Consider the following 21582-nt stretch of genomic DNA (forward strand, 5'->3'; position numbering starts at 1 on the left):
AGAAGCTCTTTCTAATGTCCCTTTGCTTCTTTTCTAGGCTTTGACTAACTGCATTACCCAGTTGAATCAGTTAGATTGTGAATCTGAATCTGAGGGTCAGAATAAAGGAGGAAGTGAGTTAGATGAATTAGCAAATGGAGAAGTGGGAGGTAAGTTTGGTTTCAGGGAGGTTGGACCTCTTTTTGTGTTCCTGTCTTTAAGTACACTGATGCTCCTTTTGGCTGACTAACTTCCTCTTTTTTTTTTTTTTTTAATGATTTATTTATTTTAGAATGAGCAGGGTCAGGGGAGAGGGAGAGAATCTCAAGCAGGCTCCCCACTGAGCAAGGAGTCCAATGCAGAGCTTGATCTCAGAACCCCAAGATCATGATGTGAACCGAAATCAAGAGTCAGAGGCTTAACTGACAGAGCTACCCAGGCGCCCCTGACTAACTTCTTCTTTTTTTTTTTTTAAGATTGATCAGTTATATATTTATTTATTTATCTATCTCAGAGAGAGAGGGAGCACAGGCAGCCAGATTGTCAGGCAGAGGGAGAAGCAGGCTCCCTGCTAAGCAAGGAGCCCGATTTGGGACTCCATCCCAGGTCACTGGGATCATGACCTGAGCCGAAGGCAGCCACTTAACTGACTGAGCCACCCAGCCGTCCACTGATTAACTTAAACGTTAAGAGCTGTAGATGCCTATCACTGGACTTAGAAACACCTCTTTGTGCACGGGGCAGAGGTGGGTTGCAGAGCTGTGGTATAGCAGTGGGTGTGCATAGACTGCTTTTCCATACCACTGAGGACTGTTTGCACTAGGGCGAGAGCAGCAGAGCTGTGACTTAGACCTGTAAGTATGAACACTGTTCAGTAGGAGAAATCTATGTCTCATTGCCATGGAGATGACCTTTGAATTTAGTGCTCATCATCTCTGTAGCTCTGCAGTTTTAAGGCCTCTAACTGATTTCAAGAGTACTGAAGTCGGGAGAGCCGTAAACTAACGAAGGCTTGAGTGTAGAGCTGAAGGTAGCAGTGTTGACTGATGAAGGATGTGTTTCTGGACATGTTTTTCAAATCAGATATTGCTTTCACAGTGGGCATTTTCAACCATGCCTGGTAGCAGATTCAAGGGGAGAATGGAAGAGGAAGTCTGTCTAAATAAGACACATGACCAGGTGGACACAGATCTGAACGAGAAGAAAGAGCTTTAGTTCACACATCCCTTCTTGTTTGAGAATGGCACAGATAACACTTTTGCTGTACAAACTGGGAATTCGCTTTTTGAATTTGCAATTCTCTTAAAAGTCATGGAGCCTAATTAGTTCCCTTGGTTGATTTGTTTTTCCTTTGAATGTTTGAACATAATCATAATTGTTTATTTTTGGAGAAATCAAGAAAGTACATTTAAAAAGCAAAGGAGGAAAAGGCAATTAAAGCTTTTTGTATTTTAGGTGACCAGAGTGAGAAAGTGAAAAATCAAATTAAGCAGATGATGGACATTTCTCGGGTATGAGCTTTTCTCTGGAGTACTGTAAGTACCTTTGAATTCTCATTGTGCCTCCCTTGTAAGAATAGTTCTCTCTGTTGGAATTTTTAGACACAAACTGCAGTTTCAGTAGTTGAAGAGGATCTAAAACTTCTACAAGTTAAGCTTAGAGCCTCGATGTCTACTAAATGTAACCTGGAAGGTAGGCTGCTTCCTGAGAAGAAAGTGCTGAGTTTCTGACTCCTTCCAGCCGCCCCCCTACCCCACCAGTTTGTGAGCCCTGTGCACACGCCCAGCTCAACCATTTTATCCTCTCCAGACCAAATAAAGAAGTTAGAAGATGACCGCAATTCACTGCAGTCAACCAAAGCCATCCTGGAGGATGAATGCCAAACCCTGAGGCAGAAAGTAGAGATTCTGAATGAGCTGTACCAGGAGAAGGAGATGGCGCTGCAAAAGTAAGATAATTGTGCCCAGTCGTTAGCGGTCTCGCCATGTAAGTGAATGTGTGCACTACTGGACTGCAGGTTGTTTGACAGGGAGTGGTTTACTAGAGCAGCAGTCCTGCTATGGCATGTGCGCTGTGAAGAACCGGTCCCTCTCGTGCTCTGCCATGTACTTTACTTTCTTTGTGGCATTTTAAGTAAGTGTGATTTGTCCTGTGTCTGTTCTATTGCTCTATTTGAGGGAGAGAGAGCAAGCATGGGGGTGTAGGGTAAGGGAGAAGCAGACTCCCCACCAAACAGGGAGCCTGATGTGCGGGACTCCATCCCGGGGCTCCAGGATTGTGACCTGAGCTGAAGGCAGTTGCTTAACCAGCTGAGCTGCCCAGGCGCCCCTGTTCTACTGCTTCTTAATACAGCCTTTGAGAATCCTGAGTGATTTGTAGGACACGATGTTTAGTGGAATAAACACTCCAAAAATTTAGTTATTTGAAGGTATCCTAAGTTTTGGAGTTTAGTCAAATATCTCAGGTTAAACGTTACACACTGTAATTATGGTGAGGGTGTTTGGAGTATTAAATTTAGACGTACCTGATCTGTGTGTATATTTAGGTATTAATATCTTGAAATCTCCATCTCAAATCTGGAGTTACGTGTGTTTCTTGAAAGATAGACTTTTGTAGTTCATTTTAAGTTTTTTTCCCCCACAAAATTACCAGAATTCTCCAAAAATAGATCTATGGCGGCCTCTGAGAAGGCTTATTCTGCTGAGCAAAGCTTATCTTTTCTAAATGCTCAGGCTGCTATTGCCTGGTGCCATGAAACATCGAAAGCAGACCACTAATGTTTTCTCGGATTCTTTGCTCACTGTGCAGTCAGTTTAGATTTTCTAGATTTCGTTTAGGCCAGCTTTAAATACCTGGCCTGTTTTCAGAGAAATATTCCTAATTTCATTACCTTTTTTTTTTTTTTTTTGAGAGTATTTCTTTGCCACCAGAAATAATAATAAATAATTAATAAAACATAATTAATAAATTAATAATAATTTCCTAAATGTCGGTTGTTTTTCTTCATGATAGTCATTGTGGCACTGGTTTAGTTGGTCCGTCCAGCATATCTGGTTTGTACCGTGCTCTCCATCTCCAGAGCCTGGGTTAGTTCAGGTCCACATCCTCTTTCCTGACAGTCCCTGATGGGACCTCTCATCACCTGCCCTTTCTCAGACCCCCCTTCCAGGCTCTTATTCATTCTCAGTCTCGAGTGAACTCACTTAAAGTGCAGGTCCCTGCATGGCCTCGAGTGCTTAAAATCTGTCAGGAGGGCTCCATTCTCTTCTGGATCAGTTCTAGACTCTCATGCAGGCACACAGGACACTTACTCAGTTGTCTGGAGCTGCTTCAGGTGCATTTCCTGCAGCAACTTCTGATGCTTTCCGCCCTGCAGCCACACTGAACACCGTTCCTCATGCCACTCTGAGCCTCATTGTCACTACGTATGCTGCTTTCTCTGCAGAAAAATACCCTTTTACAGTTTCTCCACCTGGCAGTCTCTGCCCATTGAAACGTTTATGTTTCTTAAAATCTTTTCTGGAGTCTGTTGTGACATAAATAGGTATGTAGCTGTAGAGACTGGGTGAGTGCACATTTTTTCTATGTAACTCCTCAACACATACACACACACACACACACACACACACGGGTTTAAATCTATGTGTGACTGGGACGCCAAATTGGCTCACATGGTAGAGCATGTGACTCTTGATCTTAGGGTTGTGAGTTCAGGCCACATGTTGGGTGTACAGATTACTTAAAAATTAAAAAAAAAAATTAAAATAAATCCACCTGTTATTGTTTGCTTTCTGTTTGATGGTCTGTTCTGTGTTTCTTCCTTCTTTCTGTCTTTTGGATTATTGGAGTATTTTTCATAATTCTGCTTTTGTGCTCTTTAAGGCTTGGTAGTTAGAGGTTGCTCTTTCTCTCCTCCTATACTTACCCTAAAGACCATAACATGGGTCCTGAACTTGTTACAGTGTGATATACATGACTAAGTGTGCCTCTTTCTGGGCTTTAGCTCCCATCTGACATAGATGCTATTCGAATGACATCGTCATTCCCTCTACACCTAAACTCCAGAGACGTTTCAGTGTCGTACTGCATCGCGGTCTGGCCGGCGTTCATTCTGCTGACACACACTTCCATAGTTCCTATAGCTCTTCCGCCTTGCCCACGTCTGTAGTTTTTCACTGCGGGTCTCTTTCACTCTCCTCGAAGGCCATCCTTGAGTGAAAGATATGATCAGTTTATCTCTTGTATGATAACATCTTTCTAAGGATTGTTCGTTCTGCTGGCTGTGAGATGCTCGCAGTTATTTAATTTCATTACTTTGAAAGTAACCAATTACTTTCTGGTTTTGTAGTTCCTTTGAGGATTCCAGTATCCATTGTTTTTTCCCTCCCCAGTGTCTCACTGCTGCCCTTGGAGCCCTCAGTCATCCTTTCTGGTTCTTCAGCAGTGTTAGTGGGAGGTGTTCAGGTGTGAGACGTGTGTGGGCATTTTTTGTTTCTCTGCCCTCTTCCCACCTTGTTCGTATTTATGGTGCTTGGGGTCATTAGCTCCTCTTGGTTTTGGGGACCTTGCTTTGTATATTGATTCTGCTTTAATCTCTCTTTTGTAAGATTCTATTTAAATTTTTTTACTATTTCCCCTGTGTCTCCTACATTCTTACCTGATTTGCTGCATTCTGAATGGCGTTTTTTCTGACCTGTCTCATATGCTAAGGTCTCACTTCACTTTGTCAAGTCAGCTGCTAAAATCATTCATTGAGGGCTTTTTAATAAAAATCTATTTGTTTGAGAGCGTGTACGCACATGTACTCATGCACAGGGGCAGAGGGGGCGAGGGAGGGTAGAAAATCTACAGCAGAGTCCTCTCTGTGTGAGGCACCTGATGTGGGACTCAACACTATGAGCTGAGATCATGACCTAAAGCTGAAATCAAGAGTCAGGCACTTAACCAACTGAGTCACCCAGGAGCCCCTATTAATAATTCCTTTTTTTTTTTTTAAAGATTTTATTTATTTATTTGACAGACAGAGATCACAAGCAGGCAGAGAGAGAGGAGAAAGTAGGCTCCCCGTGGAGCAGAGAGCCTGACATGGGGCTCGATCCCAGGACCCTGGGATCACTACAGGAGCCAAAGGCAGAGGCTTTAACCCACCAAGCCACCCAGGCGCCCCCTATTAATAATTCTTAATTTCAGTTACTATGTTTCAATTTTACAGATTCTGCTAAAATTTATAATTTTGACTTTTACTTTGATTATATAAGCATAATTATTATTATTATTTTTTAAGATTTTATTTATTTATTTGACAGACAGAGATCACAAGTAGGCAGAGAGGCAGGCAGAGAGAGAGAGAGAGAGAGAGGAGTTAGCAGGCTCCCCACAGAGCAGAGAGCCCCATGCGGGGCTCCATCCCAGGACCCTGGGATCATGACCTGAGCAGAAGGCAGAGGCTTTAACCCACTGAGCCACCCAGGTGCCCCTATAAGCATAATTATTTTAAAGTCTGTAAAGATTCAGCTATGGGTCCATCCCTCTTGGTTTTTAGATTTGATCTCGGTGTTTTGTGGAGTCCCTGGTCAGTTTTGACTGAGTGGCAAAAATTGTCTCTAATAACCGTAGAGAAAGCTAGAGGTCTAGGATGATGTTATTTTCCTATGGAAAAGATTTGAGTTTATTTGTACATGAGGTTGTTACTTTAATCCAGTCGGCAATTTATGTCATTTAAAATTGGCCTTGTCCCTTCAAAGGACACTGTGTTGCCTGTTTGCACAGCTCTTTCTAGTCCAAACTCAAAGCCTCGGATTTTGATTGGCGGTCCCCTTCATTGACGACCTTGAACTCCATTTTTCTTTGAACCCGTTTCTGGTGAAAGTTCTTCTCAGTCTTCTTAAGTCTCCATGGTCTTCAGTGCATGGAATGAACCTGGGAGAAAGGTGGCTTCAGACGCCAGACTTTCTTGTAATTCTGAGATTTCTTTTTCTCCTGGAGCTTGGCCTCATATATTAACTTGTCAACTAATATATTAAGTCTCTGATGTCTTCAGGCAGAGTCTTTTTATTTTTAGCCAATGTTCTAATTGTTCTCCGTATTTTCAGACCAGCTTATTCATTACCGGGAAAAAAATTTTGATTGAGCTTTTCTTCAAGACCTCCCGTTTCTCACCTTTCTTCCTAAGCCAGAGTCAGGGATTTTTCTGTTCTTATGTGTATCTTTCACATATTCAGCTATGAGCTCTGTTAGTGCAGGGAATAGTACTTTGCCAGTACTTTTATCTTAGCATCTCAGGAGGTAGCCAATATAGTGTAGCCATTTGTAAAATACTTTGCTGAGTGTTGAATGGGCAGTTATAAAAGAATACATAAACCTTTTCTTCCTTGTTAAACCTTTTAACCATGTAGCTCTTCTCATTTTGCTTCTGATTCATAGAAATTTAAATTTCAAGTTAAGGGTCTTCTGAATTAGACTTGTAGCCAAACATGTACAAGGGTAACAAAATAGCATTTTTCAACCCATAAACGTTCCCATTGCAATTGATTTATTGTAGACGGGCATCTGGAGGTTGAAGTTTAATTGGGTCAAAATCAGTTTCCGGTAGATAAGACCCTGATTATGGAACAGCTGCGATTCTTTTTCTGTTTTATTTTGAAGATTTTATTTATTTGACAGAGATCACAAGTAGGCAGAGAGTCAGACGGGGGCGGGGGGGGGAAGCAGGCTCCCTGCTGAGCAAAGAGCCCAACATGGGGCTCGATCCCAGGACCCTGAGATCATGACCTGAGCCCAAGACCAGAGGCTCAACCCACTGAGCCACCCAGGTGCCCCTTTTTCTGTTTTATTCACTAGACATTGCTAATTCTGAGATTTTTCTTTCTTGAGTCATCATGCCACTGAAATAGGTAGTAGGAGTCCCATATCTGAAGTACAGGAATGTTCTGTGGTTGGTTAACTACATGGTTTAGAAGCTAGAAGACTCTTTCTTTTAGAAGGCTCTTTCTTTCTCTGGCTGTTTTATTGCAGTACCCATCTTGGGTTAAGAGGCAGTCCTTCCACGGTAGAACAAGGGAAGTAATTACAGGTTTTCCTCGGGTGGAAACAGGAGAAGTAACTACCTCTTGCTTTGGCCTGAGAAACTTAATGGTGGAAGTCGATCAGCCATGGCCTTACACTGTCAAGTAAAATGTCCTTTCACTGTGTTAAGCACAAGAAACTAGTCGGTGGGCATAGAGTGACATTTGCTAAACTAGTTTCTAGTGTGTCAAGAATTACAAGAAGTTAAAAAATGCAGGTGGTTTGCTGATAGGCCAGAGATTGATTTTTATCCTGGAGTGGCAAGTTTGAATTCTTCCGTGACTCTGTATGTCTGTGCATTTTAGAGGGGAGGGGAGGTGATGTTTGAGTAGGGGCATTTGGGCAGACTGCTGGGAAGACAGAAACCTGTCTGACTGACAGCCAATTTTGTCTTAGGAAACTGAGTCAGGAAGAGTACGAGCGGCAGGAGAGAGAGCAGCGGCTGTCAGCTGCTGACGAGAAGGCGCTTCTGGCTGTGGAAGAAGTGAAAATGTACAAGTGAGTTCAGCTTCGAGAGTGGGGTCCGTGCCGGGGGAAGGCTGCTGACGTCTTTAAAAACCGTGTTACATTGTGTAGAACAAAACAGCAGAGAACATAAATAAATGGTCACAGGATGTTGAATAGTTATGAAAATGAATAGTTAATTCCCATGAGAAAAAATGCATTTTAAGCTAACGAAGGGAACAGTGTCATGTTAACAGCCATTGCCGTGTACCTACCCAGTGCTGGCAAGACCGTCCGGGAACTTGGTTGGTGCTGGGCGGTTCTGGGTGTTGGAGGAATTCTGTCAGGAAGCCTGCTTGCTGTAGTGTCGTATCCGAAACCATTACAGCCGTTGGACCGCAGAGCTATAGTCACAGCTCTGGGCAAGTTTCTGTGGCTGTCAGTAAAGGAAGAAAAAAGCTTTGTGGAGGAAGAGTGTCCTAGCAGGATTGCTCGAGAGTGTTGAGGAACAGTCCAGAAAATTACAGTTTTTATTACATTAAATAATAAGGAAATTAGGTCATCTTAGTTTTGATCGTGTTACTCTCTGATTGTGACCATGTGAGTATTTCTGCGAGGGAGCGCGGGTGTCGCAGTAAGGGGCACGTGGTGAGACGGTTTCAAGTTTTCTTTAGTTGGACATTAATTGATAAAAGCAAGTGTGATTCTTAGGCGCAGAATTGCAGAGATGGAGGAGGAACTGCTGAAGACAGAGCGCTCGTTCAAAACCCAGGTAATTCTCCTCCCCTGCGGCTGCGGGTTCTTCGGTGTCTGAGACAGACGCCGGCAGTGGCTGCGACGAGTCCCCACATGCCGTTGTCCACGTGTTGTCTTTCAGATTGCCACCCATGAGAAGAAAGCTCATGATAACTGGGTAAGATTTTTTTTCCTTTCCTTTATTTCGTGTGTAGCGTGCCAGCACTGATTAGGATCTGTTTGTCTCCCGTAGCTCAAAGCTCGTGCTGCAGAGAGAGCGATCACTGAGGAGAAGAGGGAAGCCGCCAACCTGAGACACAAGTACGTGATGTGGCATTCCGGTTCCTCGGCGTGCTCTTGGGTTTCCAGAGGCACAGCGTAAGGAATGGAGGTTGTCTTTTCTCTGTATTCAAGGTTACTGGAATTATCCCAGAAGATGGCAGCGCTGCAAGAAGAGCCTGTGATTGTGAAGCCGAGGCCGGGCAGGCCCAACACCCAGAACCCTCCATGGAGAGGTGGGCCGCACTTTCGGGGGCAGCGCCTGAGGCTGTGTGCGGAGTGTGTGTGCATTACGTTCTGGTTCTGTGTATCTTCATTCTGATGAACTTACTAAAGGGAAGAAAGGTTGCCTCAGGGTGCTAACAGTTCACATCATCTTCAGGTCCTCTAAGCCAGAATGGCTCTTTCGGTCCATCTCCTGTGAGCGGGGGGGAGTGCTCCCCTCCACTGACGGCTGAGCCGCCAGCGAGGCCTCTGTCCGCTACACTTAACCGAAGAGAGATGCCAAGAGGTGAATTTGGTGAGCATTCACATTTTACCTTGTAGTAAACTGTTTCTAGAGGATGACCGCCCCTATTAGTTAAGATCTTTTTTAAATTTGAACTTGGTTAATTAACATATATTAACATATGTTAATAAACATATAATATGTTATTGGTTTCAGAGGTAGAGCTCAGTGGGTCATCAGTCTTACATATATTAATATGTTATTGGTTTCAGAGGTAGGGTTCAGTGGGTCATCAGTCTTACATACATAATACCCAGTGCTCGTTCCGTCCTGCTTCCGCCTTAATGCCCGGCACCCACTTCCCCATTCCCCAACCCCGCTTCCCCCCAGCAACCCTCAGTTTGTTTCCTGTCAAGAGTCTCTTTTGGTTTGTCTTGAGAATTCTAATGCAAACAATGTTTTTAGAATTTGGGTCTGTCCAGTATAGGGAAGAAAATGTCTTAGTTTGTTTTGGTGTGTAGTCTGCTGCAAGATCTGCTTTAGAACAGAAAGCATTGTTACTAATATTACTGTAACATATATTAAGTATTATAAATACATAAAATGCATTTGTAAGTAAGAATATATAATTGCAACTGTTTGCTTTTTACTTTTTTACTGTGAAGTAAAAACTATGGCGTTCCTCTGGGATATTAAAGTAGCTTCAAGACTATATAATTACTGGAGCATACACTCATTTCTCATTAATACACAGTGCTATGAGTCTGTTTCTAATCAAAGACATGTCTGTAATACTTGTTGAGGTATGGAAACCAGATCATACAGACTGAAATCATCAGCCTGTACAACTGTATCAGGCCTGTCACTCAAACACCAGCTGGTGCCATTAACATGCAGGTTTTATTGCTGATCTTTGAATCCAACAGTTCTTATTTTAATTTTTTTTTTTTAAGATTTTATTTATTTATTTGACATTTAGAGAGAGAGCACAAGCAGGGGGAGCAGCAGAGGGAGAGGGAGAAGCAGACTGTAGCTGAGCAGGGAACTTGATGTGGGACTCGATTCTAGGATCATGACCTGCACTGAAGACAGACGCTTAACCAACGGAGCCACCCAGGCACCCTTCTTGTTTTAATTCTTAAGCTTTGTGCCTAAGTTGGGATTTCCCCTTATGTATTAGGAGAGCCATTTTTAATGTTGCTTTCTAAGTAGAGTTGAACCCTGTCCTGTCCACAATTGGTTTGTTTCTTCTGAAAAATCCATGCAAGGGTTCTGTTCTTTCTATCTTAAGGGTCAGCAGATGGACCTCTACCTCGTCCTCGATGGTCATCTGAGGCATCTGGGAAGCCGTCTGCCTCTGGTAAGGGACCTGAGTGTGTTTGGGTCTAAAACCATGAAGTGGGCAGAGGATCTCTTAGTTCTTCCTCAAAGAGTATATACGTCAGGATAAGTCTAAATCCGTTCTCTGGCCTTTGGCAGATCCGGGATCTGGTGCAGCTCCCATGATGAACAGCAGCTCAAGAGGCTCTTCCCCTACTAAGATGATGGATGAAGGCAAGGTAAGTTCCACAGTTGCTCTGAATTGTAATTAGGTATTTCAGGATGCCTTAAACTTCGTTACAACACCCTCTCTTTGCGTCATCCATCTCGTTTGTGTGTGTGTTATAGCTATCCTATCTCATTTTTTTAAAAAGCAAACTGTTCCCCAAGACCCTGAAGGCCCTTCAGTTCCCAGCAGTACATCTGTGGCTGAGCAGTCAGTAGTAGTAAGTACTTGGAGGTTGAGGACTGAGCTGAGCTGTTACTTGGTATATTTCTGGAAAGGATACGAGGAGCATGACACGAATCTGCTTTGCTTTGAGTTGCACGGCAGTATTGATCCTACTGTTGTTCTTGTCTTGGAAGTGTTGCTGGATTGCTGAAGTCTGACTGGTTGGGGTATTTTCCCCCCTGTTTGGGTCAGGCTGTTAACCAGTAGGGAACATCTGTTGTAACTAAAGGCAGCAGAAAGTCATCACTGCAACTGTGTGCTGTGTGTGCTTTGGCGTCCAGTGTTCTGAGGCAGAGTAAATTATATATAGCCTAATTCCCCGTTTATGCATTTGCAAGTGTGCTGAATATCTCCAGCTGTATACTAGGCAGACCCTGCTTTGAATGACCTGAACTTACAGACTGGTAAAGGAAGAATGCTTGCCAGAAGTGAAATGCTGACCCGTGAAAACCTGTCATTGCTGTTGTGTCCGTTGTCAGCAGCAGCCTTCAGGACCACGCACAGAAGTGTATTCTCTGTGAGAGCTGCGCTGGTGCTCTGAGCATGGCTCACAGTGCTTCCGTGTGCTGAAGTCAGAGTGTGTGTGATCTGACGATTTAGAATTTCCAACCCAGTTTCCCATGGGAAAGGTCAGTGTCTCTTACTATAAAGCACAGCGTTACTGGTGCACAAAGGTAAATATTGGTGCTGTGTTTGCCTCCTTGTGAATAAAACATCGTTTCTGTTGGAAAATGCTTCCACATTTCAGTGCAGGACTCCAGGGACACGGATCTCTTGAGGTCGTTTTATCCCAGGGCAGCTTGCAACTGAGACCCTTTGGGAGTGGACTTGAGAGCAGAGCTCCTTTTGTCAGTGTGGGAAGCGCAGGCACCAGGAGGACAGGCTTGGAGGCAGACCTGATCCTGAATTGCAACACCTTCTTACACGCCGTGTGACCGTCAGCAAATGATCTGATACTCTGTGCCCTCGTTTAAAACAGGAAATCTTCCTGCTCAGAGGCTGAGAGACTGAGGGGGAGAGAGATGTGGAAGGAGATTGAAGGCACTCTGAATGGTGGCTCTTGTGACATGTGCAGACAGTGGATCTTTCTTTGCCCCCTTGTTCTGTCCATGTTCAGTATGGAAATGATGCGCTGCTGTGGCAATGGGAAGGACGTGGGGGTGAAGGGGTCGCCCTAGGAGTCAATCATGGTGTTCGTGGGAGCCACCTCTGTTAGTGTCCTTCAGCCATCCTCTTGCTTTCTCTTCCCCCTGCATATTCTAGCAGTAGTGCAACTCCAGCGAACATCTTGGCTTTGGTGCTGTCCCGTGAACCTGGCCTAAGCTGCTGGCAAGAACAGACAGGAGGGGTCAAGTTTTTTTTTTGTTTTTTTTTTTTTTAGATTTTTATTTATTTATTTGAGAGAGAGAGACAGTGAGAGAGAGCATGAGAGGTGAGAAGGTCAGAGGGAGAAGCAGACTCCCCTTTGAGCTGGGAGCCCGATGCGGAACTTGATCCCAGGACTCTGGGACCATGACGTGTGCCGAAGGCAGTTGCTCAACCAATTGAGCCACTCAGGCGTCTCTGGGTGGGGGGATCAAGTTTTGTTGCACTGGTTCTGTTCTTTGAATAGATGCTGGACATCTGCTTCATTGGGTTTCAGCTTTTTTTTTTTTTAAGATTTTATTTATTTATTTGACAGATCACAAGTAGGCAGAGAGACAGGCAGAGGGGGAGGAGGAAGCAGGCCCCCTGCTGAGCAGAGAGCCTGATGTGGGGCTCGATCCCAGGACCCTTGAGATCATGATCTGAGCTGAAAGGCAGAGGTCTTCGGCTAAGAGGTCTTAACCCACTGAGCCACCCGGGCACCCTGGGGTTTCAGCTTTTATTGGTGTTGGTGCTTGTGTGTGTCATATCAGAGTCTTTTACAACTGTAATTGCTTCTGCTCTGCAGGTGACTGTGGCTGCAAGAGGGCCCCCTCCTTTCCCAGGGGTGCCTCTCATGAGCTCCCCCATGGGAGGCCCTGTGCCACCACCTATTCGATATGGACCACCTCCTCAAATCTGCGGGCCTTTCGGGCCTCGGCCATTTCCTCCACCATTCGGTATGATGATTAAATAGTTGTAATTGACTTATAGAGTATAATTCATCTTTTCTCTCTGTTCCTTGTTGAAATTGTATTAGTGGCTTTTTCAGGCCTAGGTAATGAAAGTGTAAGACAAGCCAGTGCATCTTAACTTCCCCTCCAATTTTTAGGACACACAGGGTGCTGCATAATCCCCCTCTACAGAGATGGGCAGAAGATCTCATGTAGACTAGAGAGCTGGAAATATTATGTCTGCTGATGGCTAGTTAGTGGGAGTCACCTCTGTTAGTGTCTAATTCTCCGAACTCAAGAGCTTACAAAGTCCTTTAGAACGTAGATAGATAGATTATGAAACGTAAAGCTTGTAATCACTGTGACAAAAGCATAAACAATGGATCATCGAGTATAGAAGAGGGACAGTTCAACTTAAACTTCCTGCCTTGGCAGTAAATGAGAGGAAGTGTTAGCTCTAGAGAAGGTCAAGTTTAATGCCTAATAAATGTTGCTGAATTTGATTAGGGGGAGCTAGAAGGCCTTTCCCCAGTAGGCAACCACTTGGATTTGGACGGCACATTTAAGTCCATGGGGAGCTACTGCATATTGAATTGACACAGCGGCAGACACTGGAGTTTCCCTTTATCAAATATCTTTGTTATAGTGAAGCCCTTGTTTTGTCATCTGTTGTCTTGCTACGACAAGCTCTAGGGTGCTTTGAAGTGTTAAACCAAGCCCTTGTGAGAGAAAGATGGCAGAACTCTGTAATAAAAACACAAGCCAGCTAGAGCCATGTTTAAATGCTGCCTGTGTGGTTTCCTGGCCTGCCAGCCACGGGCATACAACTTACCTGTTTGCCTCGTCTCCGAAGTCAGGGATGCCACCACCTGACTTCTGAAGTTGTGAGAAATTATAGACTGTCATATCCAGAGTCTTCTGTGTTTACGTGTGTTCATATGTATTTACAGGACTTTTTTTTTTCCAGGTCCTGCTTTACGTCCACCACTAGGCTTAAGAGAATTTGCACCAGGCATTCCACCTGGAAGACGGGACATGCCTCTTGATCCTCGACAATTTTTACCGGGACACCCACCTTTTAGACCTGTAGGCTCTCTTGGTCCAAGAGAGTACTTTATTCCTGGTCCTCGACTACCGCCCCCTACTCATGGGCCCCAGGAATATCCACCTCCACCTGCTGCAAGAGACTTAGCACCTTCTGGCTCTAGAGACGAGCCCCCACCTGCCTCTCAGAGCAGTAGCCAGGACTGTTCACAGGCTTTAAAACAGAGCCCATAACTCTGACCTCTGACATTTAGTCTGAGAAAGTGAACTGTGCACCATTTGTTAGAGTAAAGGATTTCATTGGCTTCAGAATCCAAAAGTTTATTTTAAAAGGTTTGTTTTTAGAATTAAGCTGCCCTGGCAGTATGCATTTTTGATAGTCTGAGGAAGTGAACTGTGCACCATTTGTTAGAGTAAAGGATTTCATTGGCTTCAGAATCCAAAAGTTTAAAAGGTTTGTTTTTAGAATTAAGCTGCCCTGGCAGTATGCATTTTTGAGCCAAACAATTGAAAAATATAATTTCCCCCCTAAATAAAAACCACCTCATAAGCTAGAATCTCCTTACAACTTTGAAATGTGCAATAAGGAATACCTGTGTTTTAGTTAATGTAGCGTATGTAACTGCTAAATGATTTAGAATGTCATAGAAATATGAACATTTCCTGTGGAAATGCTAGAAGAACATGTATTTCCATTTATTACCCTATTTTTAGTGTACACCAGTTGAACACAGAGCAATGGTGTTTATTAGCTTGGTTTTTTAAAATACTGGTCGCAAAGACTGTTACGCTAAAAATGTTTACTAAAAGATCACTTTGTCTCCCTTCTTGCCGAAGTTCTTTGTAGTAATAGTTCATAAAAATTTGGTTATTACAAGTGTTGTCTCATTGAATTGTTTTCTCACTAAACTGCGTACCGTTCGGAACTGCGTAAAGTGGGGCTTGCAGAGCTGCCCACAGTGACCGGCAGCATGCTCCCTGTTGCTCAGTGCTCGGGAGATGCAATCTGAAGTCCCCTGGAAACACCACAACAACCAGATGTCTTCCTTGTCCTTTAGAGAAGTCAGCGGGCCCCTCGGTGCGGCATTCACCTGCTTTTGGGTGACTCACTGCCGACCTGACGATGGTCTCTGAGCATGAGCTCACTGTCGTAGCAAGAGCTGTTTGCCCCGAGGTTCTGTTGCAACCATATTCGCATTAAGGGTACATTACCGATAACTAGAAAATCTGTTGTGACCATAAAAAGTAAGGAAATTTCCTTTTCAAAAAGTACAGCCTATTTCTCCCATACCTTGCCTCTGGTTTTCAAGGAAAACGGCAAAAAAGTTCAGAAGAGTGCAATACTATGAGAAAGAATGATTTAGGACTAAGGTTTGTAGGTTGCCCATGGTTCTTTTTGTTGATTACTGCTACTCCAAAATTAGTATTTGAATATTGGCACTTAGATTTAAAAACCAGTAAATATGGGAATCTGGGATTAAATCATATTTAAAGTATTACTATACCTATTACTACTTCTTGCTTTTTAAATAATCTTTAGGATTTAGATTAAGTTATGAAAGGCTGGTAGTATTCACTACTTAGAGTACACTTTCCCCTTCTCTGAAGTTCTCTGTCATGATACTATTGAAACCCAGACCATGACCCATCAGCATTCTACTACTTAAAGTACTAATGAATGCCCTATAAAATAAAAAGCAAAAGCTTCACTGTGAAACTTTTTTTTTTTTTTAACACTAAACTACCAGACAATAACACTTTGAAAAGATAGAGACCACTGGGGCGCCTGGGTGGCTCAGTGGGTTAAGCCGCTGCCTTCGGCTCAGGTCATGATCTCAGGGTCCTGAGATCGAGTCCCGCATCGGGCTCTCTGCTCAGCAGGGAGCCTGCTTCCCTCTCTCTCTCTCTCTCTGCCTGCCTCTCCATCTACTTGTGATTTCTCTCTGTCAAATAAATAAATAAAATCTTTAAAAAAAAAAAAAAAAGAGACCACTGAAAGAAGACAACTCTTTAAAATTCATGAGTAGTTCTTCAGGAAGATAAATCACAGGTGTCTTCCCATTTAATTTCAAGAACAGGAGACGAGAGAGGAATACCTCCAAAGGTAATAGCAGAGGTTATTTTTACCATGTCAATAAGACTGAAACCACAAATCCAACTCCTGAGTAAGGTCAGTCTCTTCAAGACACAAAATGATGAGGTTAATATAATTGCTAATGTTAGATAGTAATGAAATAGGCGACACCTGCTAGCAAAGATAATCAAGTTGCAAAGATAAATCAGACCTATTTTAATGCCAAAGCCAGTCCTTTTTTACCTCTACATATTTTCAGTGTTTGTCCTGTATCTCCTGTTCCCAGGAGTCCGTAAGGTGCAGAGCAGGTCTGGTGCTGCTCCCTTGAGCTGTGGACACCGCGCCTCCACGCCTCCCAGGGCCCTGTGGCCACAGCAGAGCCCGGGCGGCCTCCCTGTCCCAGCTGCTTCACGGGGCTTCTGCAGCTCCTCGTGTGTCTGGGCTTAGTTGCTAAAATCATCTCATTGATGAAAGTGGCAGCGTTTTGGCCTGAGAGCATTTCTACTACAGTTCTTATCCAGTAGCTGCCTTTTTTTCATTAGACAGTAAAAAATAATTTGTGGGAAGTACAGTATTCTGTGTCTACTGCTTCCAGGTGATCGCTTGTCACCCCATTCAGGTCTGAATTAAAGCTACACTAATGACACAGCATTCCATTCAAGCTTCTTTAATACTGTGGAAAGGCATTGCAGTTCATACAAACCATACTTATGTGAACGACAGCTGGTGCTTCTTCATATAAATTATCACTGACATACATGTCTTACGCTCTATGAGAAAAGAGAAAGACCAACAGATCAATTTTGCTACATTTTAATAGTAGGTACTTTAAGGGATTATTTTTTAGGTCTCGTCAGCAACATCAAACAGAAGGTACTGAGTACTCCACAGGGTACAGAGCGCTGCCAAGCACCTTAGAACATATACAGGACTTGGAAAAAATGTGGTTCTTGCCCCCTTGAGGAGCTGACAACTAAGTCTAAGGGTTGAGTGAACAACAAGGTAATTAAGGCAAATTCTTCATCCCCTTGAGCTATTGTGGACTGAATCATTTTTGGAATTAATCTAATTAATACAAGAGACAAGACTTAAATTTGGTTGAGAATTCTTTCAGGCTCTAAGTTTTTAACATCTTAAACAGAACTGACAGACAACCGGAAGTAAAGACCAGCTTTCTTGAAGTGCAAGGGCTAGAACACTTCACTGCGGCTGTTTCAAAAAGCACACAATGAACTGTAGGACTAGTTATTACACTAGTTTAAAAACAGGCCAAGTACTGGTGCGTTCCCCTCGTGCTAGCATCGGTCATTCAACATAGTGAATGTTAAAACGTGTGGGTCTGTATCTAACCCACAGAGAGCCCGCCCCCAATGTTAATGTCCTGTGTGTCACATAGCCGCCTAGAGTGTCCTCTGAAAGTTTTATTTATGGCCCATTAAGTCAAAAGTACTGTAAATAGTCAAATTATAATAAGCTAATGACCTGCATATTTCCATATGGATGAAAGTCAATATATCTACATAGGAAATAAACGGCAATCCTGTCTACCTATATGAAAACAACTAGAGTAGCTCCGGATAGCTCCAGATTTTGCATACTCACCACTCCAAGAAGAGGTATGCAGACTGTAAAGGTTCACGATCAGTTGTCAGAAAAACAGCAGTTAGCCTGCGGCATCTCACTAGCATCTGACTCAGTGTAGCTTACATGATTTAGAAGACGTTACAAAGCCATCTAGAAGTCTAATTATTCCGACATGGTTCCATCATTAACCCTAGAACCACTATCAGAAAGAAGAATAATGTGACGTAGAAGAAAAGCTAATCAACGGACTACAAATGTGCTCTTTCAGAAAAACAATCTGGTCATCTGGAAAAATCACAGCTACAGCCTGGGAACCCTCCCGTCTGGATACTGATCTGGCCAAGGCACACGATTTCTAACCAGGAAAACTATGAGATCAGGGTGAGTTTAGGCCACCTCGGAGGAGCAGCCTATCCCTTTCCAGACTGACCTCCCTGGGCCGAACAGGCGGTCCAATTCCTCCTCTCGGAACAGTTTCATACTCTCCTACTCCCATCAGCCCAAAGTTTGGCATTAACTCAAAAAACCGAAAAAGCATACTGGAGCAAAAGTGAACGGATGTGTAAACTCTAGCACATTCTTATTGCTGTATTAATTTTTGAAGACGAGCAGATCCTACCCACAGCAGTGTTGTTCCAGGAAGCAGGGTAGGAACAGTGGTGAGTTAGAAAAGAGACTATGAATTGCACAAATACTATAAAGGTAAAAACATGTTTCAAAACTACAATAAGCCCGTATCCAAAGGAGTTGTCTAGGTCAGTGGAGTGCTGGGCTGTGAATCCCACGGGCTCGCTCTGGCCTGCCGGCGCCCGTGTGGCCCGCCTCCTGCCCGGTGGAGGGGGATACGCTGCGCAGAGCTGGGCTGGTTGCTACTGTGTGGGAGAATTCACAGACGTTCCCGGTGACTCATGTCAGGATCATTCCTTGTGCAAAGTCTGATGTAGATGAAGATAAAGTGGTTTCTTGGTCAGTAACTGCAATTTCTTTCTTTTAAAGTCAGTGGGTTTCTTGTATCTGCAACCACAGTAGAAAAGTCACGGTTTAACATACGGGGATAACTGGCCTGCTCTACAGCCCCACACTAAGAGGAGGAGTCCGCATCAGACCGGTCCGAGGCCGGCGTGCGCGTCACTTACAGTTCTATTACAATCGGCCCAGCTTTAATTTCATCCATCTCCATGAAAGCAAAGCACTTGGTGCTGGTGAACCTTTTTTTCGGCTTGTAGTGTTTGAATTCAAAGAAGATAGCTGCACCTGCGGAAAGAACACAAACCGCATCAGCCCGGGCGGCGCGTCCTCCCTGGGCCCCTCAGTTTCTCCCGGCGGGGGAAGCGTCCGAGCAAGCAGCGGTCAGCAGTTTTACACGGTAACCTCTTGTCAGTCTCTCTGATGAGACCACGGTAGCTGTCACCTAAAACTCCTTCATCCGAACGAAGTGACACAACAAACACAGAGGATGCTTGCGAAGCACGAACGTTCCCCACAGACGCTCGGCAAGCAGCGGAGCCCAGTAAGGGCTCGTCAGAACATCCAAGCTTAAAGCACGGCTCCTCCCTGAAACAAAAACTCAAAAAGTCAACTTTTTGGGGGGTTTTGGAGTTCAAACATAAAGCATGTGCTGGTTCACTTTTGAATTAGTACCGGTTTCCTAAGACCTTTTATAGTATTCAAAGCACAGTTTTGTTTTTCCCAGAATTCTAAATGTTCCGGGAGACAAAAGGCTAAGGAGGAGCCGGCCGGGTCCTACTCCACCCCGCCCCCGGTGAGCAAGTGCCAATGGGGGGTTTAGAGGTTCTCATCACCCCAAAGCCCAACAGAGATGCTCTCCCCACAGAAAGAAGCTTAGAACAGAACAAGCTGCCTCATCAACGTAGCCAAGAGCAATTTCTTTTTTAAAAGATGTTATTTGAGAGAAGGAGCTCACATGTGCGCGTGAGCAGGGGAAAGGCCAAGGGAGAGAGTCTCAAGTAGATTACACGCTGAGCGCGGGGCCATGCGGGGCCTAATCTTCATACTGAAATATCTTCAACGTTATTTCTTAAGCCTATCCTCTCTGTTCTAATAGCGATTCTCCAGCTTTGGTGTGTATGAAAACCAGGTGCAAGCCCCCCCAGAGACTGCTGAGCCGAGCCAGTGGGTTTCTGAGTCAGGAGGTCTGCCGGGAGGTGGGGGCCCTGAGCACTGGCATCTAACGTGGTTCCAGGCGCCGCTGCTGCTCAGACTCACGGCCCCCACACCCATGGCAGCCCCACGACACAAGACACAAGTCTTCCAGGGGCGGAGCCGAGGAGGGAGCAGCACCAGATTGGAGAAGTAAAATGTCACATATTTTAGAGAATGTGGCAATGGCTCCAAAAGCACTTCTAGATCTCATACAAGCTTCCTGCAAAGTGTGAAAATGTCAAAAACTGCAAGACAATCTCAGGTGACGGAGGGATCCTGAAGTCTTGTCCTAGAACACAGACACTCCTGCAGCGCACACAGCACCGAAAAGCGTTTAGTCTCAGGAACCTGCTCACTTGGAAATGTAACTTCACCTTTTTAAAAATGTGTTTTGTCCTTTCCCAACCTCCTGCCAACTACGCACAACTTATGGTATCTTTCTGCCCAATAAAATCAGCTGGAAAAACAGCTTATTCTTTCACCCATCGGAGACTAAACCGTCAGAGCCTCTGTCTCCCTCCACTCTTCGGTAAGAGGAAAACTTAGACATTTTGTTTTGTTGTCCAAGATGATGAAATTTAATAATTAAAGAACACTTTATTATACAACTGCTATTTATTATACAACTAGATCATACTATTCCTAATTCCCATGTTTTAAAAAACCGATACTTCAGACACTAAACACTATGTGACACATACTTCTGCCCACACGCTAGCTAGCTCGAGGGCACACAAACCCAAGTTGAGAACTCTGGCCATCAGAAGCCAATGTTTACCACCACAAACCAACCTTTGGTTAATTTTTCAACATGCTTCTGGAGCTCAATGTCCACATTAAAATGAACATATGTATCTTCTTTTCTTGAAGCCACAGGAGTATCTTGCACAGGAGTTAAATCTATGCCATTCAGATCTAGAGAGGGAAAAAAAGAGTTTCAAACATACAGACTCGGAAACTGCCAACAAACCACAGAGGGTTATGTCTCCTAAAGCGGCCTGGCAAAAGCTGCGAGGAGAGTCTCAGATACGGACACCCCCTCTGGTGTGAGTCGGGACGTAGGGAGCTGCTGGTTTCTGGAGGTGTACGGAGGGAGCGGAGGGCCGAGTCTGGGAGAGGCCTCAGGGCCAGGGGAGGAAGCCTTGCCAGGTACAGGTGCTAAAGAAAGCCTGAGGACAACAAAGTTTGATCCCTATTTTTAAGAAGGGAAAAGAGCTTTTGTCTTCCTTACACCGCTGTACTGCTGTAGGCAACAAAAATCTGGAACACGAATGATATCCACAGTGGGGCCCCTACCCCTATTTTCCAACTCTGATCAAGCGCACGGCGTGGAAAGGCCTTTCATCAAACATGACAGAATTCTCCTGCTGTATTTCAGGGAGAGTCAGAACAGTGGCCATGAAAGCTGCCAATGAAACTTTTCTCTAAGTGAGTCATTCTTTAGACATGTTCCCTAAATTCTGACTGTCCCTGCTCTAAAGTAACCTGATTTACAACAACCACAGGGTATACTAGGTATGGTGCACGGTTTTAATTTCCTGGAGCCAGGAATCTTGCAGTTTAATCAAATTCAACATGGACTCAGTTAATGACTAGCATTTATGAATGACTCAACAGACTCCAACCTGGGAGAACTTACAATTTAATACGTTTGATTATTTTAGTTTAGTGTTTGCAATGGTAACAGAGCACCTAGAACATTACCCTGCAGTACATTTCTACAGTGTATTTTACCACGTGAGATACGTAGTTTTACAAATGGTCTATCACATAGTGTAGGGTAGCAAGACTTTCCAGGAGACCATGGACTTGGGAAACGATAACATCAGAGGTTCAAGTACTTCAGCATCAGTGATGTGGGTCATGTGGTCTCCATGTTAAAATTCTTCTCTGTGTCTGAATTCATTTTTCTGTTATT

The 21582-nt window shown here is 44.1% G+C and overlaps 2 protein-coding genes across 6 annotated transcripts in view; one reads left to right on the top strand and one right to left on the bottom strand.

The window, feature by feature from the left end:
* The window catches only part of MIA3 (MIA SH3 domain ER export factor 3), a 57991-nt gene extending 43271 nt beyond the window's left edge, over window positions 1-14720 (top strand). For 3 of the 5 annotated variants that reach the window (XM_059413380.1, XM_059413382.1, XM_059413383.1), the window contains 15 exons: window positions 38-149; window positions 1435-1490; window positions 1581-1671; window positions 1789-1927; window positions 7441-7542; window positions 8200-8260; window positions 8366-8401; window positions 8477-8544; window positions 8638-8738; window positions 8885-9022; window positions 10242-10310; window positions 10430-10509; window positions 10645-10716; window positions 12655-12805; window positions 13767-14720. In XM_059413380.1, coding sequence (XP_059269363.1) covers window positions 38-149; window positions 1435-1490; window positions 1581-1671; window positions 1789-1927; window positions 7441-7542; window positions 8200-8260; window positions 8366-8401; window positions 8477-8544; window positions 8638-8738; window positions 8885-9022; window positions 10242-10310; window positions 10430-10509; window positions 10645-10716; window positions 12655-12805; window positions 13767-14077 — 1587 coding nt within the window. In that variant the 3' untranslated portion in view covers window positions 14078-14720. The remainder of the gene's footprint in view (window positions 1-37; window positions 150-1434; window positions 1491-1580; window positions 1672-1788; window positions 1928-7440; window positions 7543-8199; window positions 8261-8365; window positions 8402-8476; window positions 8545-8637; window positions 8739-8884; window positions 9023-10241; window positions 10311-10429; window positions 10510-10644; window positions 10717-12654; window positions 12806-13766) is intronic. The other 2 variants (XM_059413381.1, XM_059413384.1) reach the window with 1 other exon arrangement.
* A 1994-nt stretch (window positions 14721-16714) lies between these two features.
* AIDA (axin interactor, dorsalization associated) overlaps window positions 16715-21582 on the bottom strand; it is a 37792-nt gene continuing 32924 nt past the window's right edge. Inside the window, exons 8-10 of the mRNA XM_059413387.1 lie at window positions 20457-20579; window positions 18638-18755; window positions 16715-18515 (exon numbers count right to left, since the gene is read on the bottom strand). Of these exons, the coding sequence (XP_059269370.1) occupies window positions 18419-18515; window positions 18638-18755; window positions 20457-20579 (338 nt within the window). The 3' untranslated portion in view covers window positions 16715-18418. The remainder of the gene's footprint in view (window positions 18516-18637; window positions 18756-20456; window positions 20580-21582) is intronic.

Source organism: Mustela nigripes, chromosome 10, assembly GCF_022355385.1.
Source record: "Mustela nigripes isolate SB6536 chromosome 10, MUSNIG.SB6536, whole genome shotgun sequence".
NCBI classification, from domain to species: Eukaryota; Metazoa; Chordata; class Mammalia; order Carnivora; family Mustelidae; genus Mustela; species Mustela nigripes.